At 38.5% G+C, this 6,999-nt stretch overlaps 2 protein-coding genes and 1 pseudogene across 2 annotated transcripts; all 3 read left to right on the top strand.

The window, feature by feature from the left end:
* The first annotated feature begins 288 nt into the window (after positions 1-288).
* Positions 289-1,025, top strand: LOC107686734 (histone H3-like). Its single transcript, XM_016483835.1, has one exon. It carries the CDS (start codon positions 367-369, stop codon positions 775-777), a length of 411 nt encoding a protein of 136 aa, XP_016339321.1. The 5' UTR covers positions 289-366; the 3' UTR covers positions 778-1,025.
* A 2,839-nt stretch (positions 1,026-3,864) lies between these two features.
* LOC107686739 (histone H4) lies at positions 3,865-4,349 on the top strand. Its single transcript, XM_016483838.1, has one exon. It carries the CDS (start codon positions 3,996-3,998, stop codon positions 4,305-4,307), a length of 312 nt encoding a protein of 103 aa, XP_016339324.1. The 5' UTR covers positions 3,865-3,995; the 3' UTR covers positions 4,308-4,349.
* Positions 4,350-5,034: 685 nt separating this feature from the next.
* Positions 5,035-5,694, top strand: LOC107686746 (histone H2B-like; annotated as a pseudogene).
* The last annotated feature ends 1,305 nt before the right edge of the window (positions 5,695-6,999 follow it).

Below are 6,999 nucleotides of genomic sequence, written 5' to 3'. Positions count from 1 at the left end.
TAGTTAATTTTATATTTTATACAGGTGGTAAGGTAATTTTGATGATATCGGATTAATGAATAGTTTAGAGCTAAAATAACGTGCCTAAATTGGTGTGCTAGCGTGAAGTGTATTTGTGGTGATGCTTGAAGTACTAAACAAGAACGAAGCAATTTGAGCGGGAAACACAACCAGCTCCGTTTGAAAACAGGAGATGCGCAGTCATTGGCTAGCAGTCAAGCGCAAACGTCACACATCAACCAATCACAAGCCTCTGCACCTTTATGACGCCATAAGCGGTGGCTGTATGAGGCTTTAAAAGCAGACGCATAACATAGAGCAGCATTTTCTACTTACGCAGAGCAGAGACAGAAATACATCTGAGCAATGGCACGAACCAAGCAGACGGCTCGTAAATCCACCGGAGGTAAAGCCCCGAGGAAACAGCTGGCTACTAAAGCCGCCCGGAAGAGCGCCCCAGCCACCGGCGGTGTCAAGAAGCCCCATCGTTACAGGCCCGGGACCGTAGCTCTCCGCGAGATTCGCCGCTATCAGAAGTCCACCGAGCTGCTGATCCGTAAACTGCCTTTCCAGCGTCTGGTGAGAGAAATCGCTCAGGATTTCAAGACGGATCTGCGTTTCCAGAGCTCCGCCGTCATGGCGCTGCAGGAGGCTAGCGAGGCTTATTTGGTCGGTCTGTTTGAGGACACCAACCTGTGCGCTATCCACGCCAAGAGATTCACCATCATGCCCAAAGACATCCAGCTGGCCCGCCGCATCCGCGGAGAGCGCGCTTAAACCCGCTGCTGCCTCAGCCGCATTACACCCCAAAGGCTCTTTTAAGAGCCGCCACAATCACACTGAATGAGAGTTTCCAATGTAACGCTCAATATAACGAGTAGACGGTAACATCGTCTATGTCTCTTGAAGGAATTCTGCCTGGGTAACGTTACAGATTTTATGAGATTAAACAATTTTCGTTTCTCATAATACACCGACACGCGTAGGCAAAACATAACCGATGTGTAACTTAATCGCTTAGAAATTAAATAGTTCGAGTAAATAAAACCTATATATGTAATATGGTATAAATACCATGCTTGTATGCATGTGTATATAATACAGTCATGTGCAGATACATATAAAGTTAATAATTTATTATAAGCTAACTTTTAAACCACCGCATGTCTCTTGTAATGTTTAATGTATATAAGTAGAGATAATTTCGTTATAATAGGTGTTTATTTATGGGGGAATTGAGAACCACATAAGTACAATAAACACACAAAGTACAATCCTTATACTGTACAGGAAGAGGCAGAAAAACCAAAGGCCTTATTTAGAGCCTCCAACAAAACGATGTAGAAAACAAAAACAGAAACCACTCGTGAAAAAGAGGTAAATTATAGTAACAAATATAGAAATATAAATAACTACAAATTAATTACAACATATGCCAACAAACCTAGAAATGATATACTCCAAAAACAAACCATATATGGTACATAAAATACATAAACATTTTTGCATTAAAATTGTCTTTTATACGTCTTTTATAACATGTTAAAGAGGAACTTTTATTTTTTTGCTAGATAGGAAAAAACATTCCATAATTTAATACCATTAACTCTTATCAAGTATTGACCTCTACAAGTGAGAACTTTAGGAAGATGAAAACTTGAAAATTGATTAATTAAATAACAGTGAACCTGTGAATTTACTTTAAAATACATTTTAAACTGCTCTGGAATGTTACCCTCACCTGAATATATATATTATACATAAAAAAAACATTCCATAATTTAATACCATTAACTCTTATCAAGTATTGACCTCTACAAGTGAGAACTTTAGGAAGATGAAAACTTGAAAATTGATGAATTAAATAACAGTGAACCTGTGAATTTACTTTAAAATACATTCTAAACTGCTCTGGAATGTTACCCTCACCTGAATATATATATTATACATAAATACACATATTTGAAAATTATTAATATCATAGATAGTAAGAACCTGAAGTTTAATATAATAAAGAAGCAGATGAAGTATATATGTTTGATCGGGATGCAATCCTAACAAAACGCTTCTGAAGAATAAAGATTTTTTGAAGAGTAGTAGGAAAAGTACTCGCCCAAACTATATTACAATATGAAAGACAAGGATACATTAAACTATAGTAAAGCGTAAGAAGACACTCTGTAGTAACAAGATGCCTAACCGTCCTTATTATGTATATTTATGTATTTTTCTGCTCATGTAATTGACTTGTTCCCTCCAACTCAAAGTCTCATCAAGAAAAACTCCCACGAATTTAGTTGTTGACACTTGAGGCACCTCAGTAAACTCAATAGTCATTTTTGATAAATCCTTAGGGTATAATTTTTTAACAATAAAAATAATACGTTTTTGTTATTTTTTTTATTTAAAGCTAATTTGTTTAAATTACAGCAATTAGCATAAACATTTAGACCATAATTTGCATTCTTAATCAATTAATTAAAATTTGAGTGAGAGATAACTAAGGTTGTGTCATCAGCAAACATTACTGGAGAAAAAAAAAAAATTGAAACATTTGACAAATCATTTATATAAATAAGAAATAGCAATGGTTATTTGAGTGAGAGATAACTAAGGTTGTGTCATCAGCAAACATTACTGGAGAAAAAAAAAAAAATTGAAACATTTGACAAATCATTTATATAAATAAGAAATAGCAATGGTCCAAGTATGGACCCCTGAGGAACCCCACAGTGTAGACATGCTTTGCTGGCGTAGCAACCCTTAAAACAAACAAACTGTCTTCTATTAAAAATGCAATTCTTCAACCATTTATATGCAAAATCATGGAAACCATGGAAAATGTAATGATTAACTGTACCAAAAGCTTTTGACAGGTCTAAAAGAATACTACAAGTAAATTCTTGATTTTCAAGTGCAAGGATAACCTTGTCAATCAGGTGAAGCAAAGCCATGTAAGTAGAATATTTTTTCTCCTTCTTTTCGAAATCCATATTGATTTTTGTAAAGCATAGAATTTGAGTGAAAAAGATTCTGATTATATACTTAAAAAAAAAAAAAAAAACATAGATATAGAAAACAAATTTATATAGGTCTATAGTTGTTAAAAAATTGCGGATCATCTGCTTTAAACCGAGGAATAACTAGCTATTTTTAAATCCTCTGGTACAATGCCGGTTTTCAAAGAAATATAAAAATGTGAACCAGTGGATGCGATAATGAACATTTTACCTGCTTGACAAAGAGATACAGAAATATCCTCATGGCCATCTGAAGATCATTTTAATTCATCAATAATTTAACTTATTTCCTGAATTTCAGGTGGCTTAAAAGTAGAAATAACAGGAAAGTTTCCTGATATATATAATCCTGGGGTACATCATTACCAGTCGGGGATATTGTTAGCTAATTTCTGTTTGAAGAATGAACTATGATTTGAACACAAGTTTGAAACGTCTTTCTTGTTGTTCGAGCAAGGTTCTGTAGAAGTCTCTTTGCTGTTCCAGCAGTTCACAGACTTGCGGCGCAGTAACATATTCCTCTGCTGCTGTTTGCATGGTTTGGGCAACAAGGCCTGTTTGGCCCAAAGATCTCCTGAAGCCAAAACCTCCACAAAGTACAATTAAAGTCCGCAATTTTGCAATTTAAAGTAGATTTGATTACACAAGTTCAGAAAAACACTGCAACAGCATCTCAGCCGGCGGGGTTTGATCTGAGCCAAATACATGTACATATGATGCAGATGATCTTATAAATCTTCTTTGTCAAACGAGTGTTTTAAAACATGGATTTGAATATGAAACACAGGACAGACATCGTTAGATCAGGTCTGGATTAAACCTCATTGTCTCCTGCTCTAACTAGCGGGGGAGGGGTGCGCCATGTGACGCGCGCTGGTTTCAGTTAGGTCCTGTAAGCACATGTAAACGGCCTCCCTGGCGTTCTTGTCTATTATTCGTGTTCGTCGCTAGATTGAAACGAGAAGTATCTTCAGCATGTCTGGACGAGGCAAAGGCGGTAAAGGACTCGGGAAAGGAGGCGCTAAGCGTCACCGTAAAGTGCTGCGGGATAACATCCAGGGCATCACTAAACCAGCCATCCGTCGTTTGGCGCGCCGCGGCGGCGTCAAGCGCATCTCTGGTCTGATCTACGAGGAGACCCGCGGGGTGCTGAAGGTGTTCCTGGAGAACGTGATCCGCGACGCCGTGACTTACACCGAGCACGCCAAGAGAAAGACCGTCACCGCCATGGACGTGGTGTACGCGCTCAAACGACAGGGACGCACCTTGTACGGTTTCGGAGGTTAAAAGCCTTTAAACAACAAACCCAACGGCTCTTTTAAGAGCCACCCACACTCTCGCATAAAGAGACAATGTTGAAGTGAAAATGAACAACACGCTGCTTGTGAATTGATCCCTTTTGAAAAGTGAAGCTTAATGCTGGTGTCTATATGTTTCTCTGGGAATGAGTGAGCCGATAACTGATTATGGAGCTCCTATCTTTTTATTTTTTTATTAGCTGTCTTATCGCTGTCGTTTCTTTCGTGCTGTTGAAGCTTTTGTCACCAAAACAACTACATCGTGTGTATAAACATACCTGGCAATAAAGAGCTTTCTCATTCTGACTTTTATTGATTCTCAAATTTAGAGCTCGCTTAACGTTATTATATTGCTGTCAGAGGCGCACACAATGAGGTAATCTTTTCTTTTTTTTTTCTTACATGGCATTTTCTTTTGCTTGTTTAGCCTTCCTTTGAATTAAAGTGGTTTATAAAATTAAGAGAAAAAACAATCTCAAGTTCTGCAAGTTTGAGCAGTTAAATTGGCAGAACAAGAAGAGAATAAAAAGTGTCTAGGTATTGCTGTTCTTTCGCCAAATGAGCTCAGTGGGTTTATAAGTTTATATATATATATATATATATATATATTACACTGTTTAATATTTATCCTGTGTGATATTTGAGACTGGTTTGTTTTCTTGAATAGAATATAACAACAAAAAGAGCGGGAATTGAAACAAAGGAAACTTAAACTGATGTCGTTCAAACATGGAGCGGTGGGCGGGGCTATCATTTCACAGCCTGTGATTGGCCCTCCTTCCGCTCGTGATACTTCAAGTTGTCCAATCACATATGAGTTTATGGGTTTAGTCTGTGAAAACATGCAATCAGAAGCGTCCATATCTCTTTGATAATTAGCATAGATTAGTGAATAAATGCCTCTGTCTCGCTCATTTTAACCATTATTTCGTGAGGTTTGGTTACATAGCATCATTATTCCTGAACCAGCAAAGTCCGCTGCCAAGAAGGGCTCAAAGAAGGCCGTCACTAAGACTGCAGCGAAGGTAGGAAAGAAGCGCAGAAGGTCCAGGAAGGAGAGCTACGCTATCTACGTCTACAAAGTGCTGAAGCAGGTTCATCCTGACACCGGGATTTCCTCCCAAGGCGATGGGCATCATGAACTCTTTCGTCAACGACATCTTCGAGCGCATCGCCGGTGAGTCGTCTCGTCTCGCTCACTACAACAAGCGCTCCACCATCAGCTCGAGAGAGATCCAGACCGCCGTGCGTCTGCTGCTGCCCGGAGAGCTGGCCAAGCACGCCGTGTCTGAGGCACCAAGGCTGTCACCAAATACACCAGCTCCAAGTAGAGCTCCGCTCCAGCTCTCGCACACAAAGGCTCTTTTAAGAGCCACCCATTTTCTCGATAAAAGCTCCACTGCTAGTTGTGAGACTCATTGCGTGAAAAGATGATTCGCGTAGCTTATTGACGTTAAAACGAGTTTTTAAAGTCTAAAGGCAAAGTGAGTTTTCTACAGTATTTGTACTTTCACGTTTCATGTTCATTCCTTCTGTTAAACCACTTTTAAGTAAGACCGTTCATTCCGAAATTTTTGGAATCGAGTCCGATTCCTGGTTCTCACTGTTTTCGATTCGAACATACATGATACATGATAACTGCATGATGGCTCGTAGAATGTATCCTCATAATATGCAACTTTATTTGTAAAAAAAAAAAAAAACAAAGACGATACGAAGGCCTAAATTGTAATTTTGCTTTTCCTGTGAAATTAGTCATAGCCCATAGCTCAGCAGGGACATGCGTTTATCACATGAATTAAACAAGACATGAAGTGTCTAAAATAAATGTGCACAGTTCAGCTGAATGAAGTTTACTACGACTGCTTTGCACAATATTAACAAATTGTACATAAAATAACCAGAACATTAACAATAACTGATGGAGCTCATGGTTTATCTGTCAATCAGATGCGCTCTTTGCCACTGATGATTTATGCTCGTGACGTTTTCTTTTATAATTATCACTGGTTGATGGAATGGTTTAATAAATTGTATTTTAGATGGTAATAAGATCAAGACCCTCGACGGCATGATCTATTCTGTCGCGCAGCGCTCAAAATTGGGGACAAGCCAGTTCCACCATAAAATAACCTCTGAATCGTTTTTTTAAACTGGTTCATTAAAACGATCTATCCAAATCAGGAAACTAATCAGACTTCTAATCACTTTTAGCGAGCATGAGGGGGGCGAATGGTTATAAAAATAAAATATTTTCTCACACAACTCGTAATTACGGCTTTTAGCGAGCATGAGGGAGGTGAATGGTGCTTCTCAAACGGAAGGCTGCATCCTAAAATTCAGATAATCAGTACCGACTCGTTTCCTTTCAGTTTATTTTCGTGAATTTAAACGTGTGCAGCCTTCGTAGGAAGCAGCCTTCCGTTTGAGAGGCACCCATAGTTCAACTTTGTTGAACTGAAAAAGGCTCTGAATGAGGAGTCGAATCCCCTTGATCGAATCAATTCCCAGCACTAACTTTAAAGGGGTCATATGATGCGATTTCAATGTTTCCTTTCTCTTTGGAGTGTTACAAGCTCTTGGTGCATAAAGAAGATCTGTAAAGTTGCAAAGACTAAAGTCTCAAATCCAAAGAGATATTCTTTATAAAAGTTAAGAGTCAGCCACACCTACCTAAAACG

Source organism: Sinocyclocheilus anshuiensis, unplaced genomic scaffold (assembly GCF_001515605.1).
Source record: "Sinocyclocheilus anshuiensis isolate Anshui unplaced genomic scaffold, SAMN03320099.WGS_v1.1 scaffold1717, whole genome shotgun sequence".
Classification (NCBI taxonomy): Eukaryota; Metazoa; Chordata; class Actinopteri; order Cypriniformes; family Cyprinidae; genus Sinocyclocheilus; species Sinocyclocheilus anshuiensis.
The sequence above is the reverse complement of the archived record's forward strand: the minus strand, read 5'-3'. Positions and strand labels throughout refer to the sequence as shown.

Excerpts from the sequence above, each read along its gene's own strand:
- LOC107686739 (XM_016483838.1), top strand. The coding sequence starts at position 3,996 with ATGTCTGGACGAGGCAAAGGCGGTAAAGGACTCGGGAAAGGAGGCGCT.
- LOC107686734 (XM_016483835.1), top strand. The coding sequence starts at position 367 with ATGGCACGAACCAAGCAGACGGCTCGTAAATCCACCGGAGGTAAAGCC.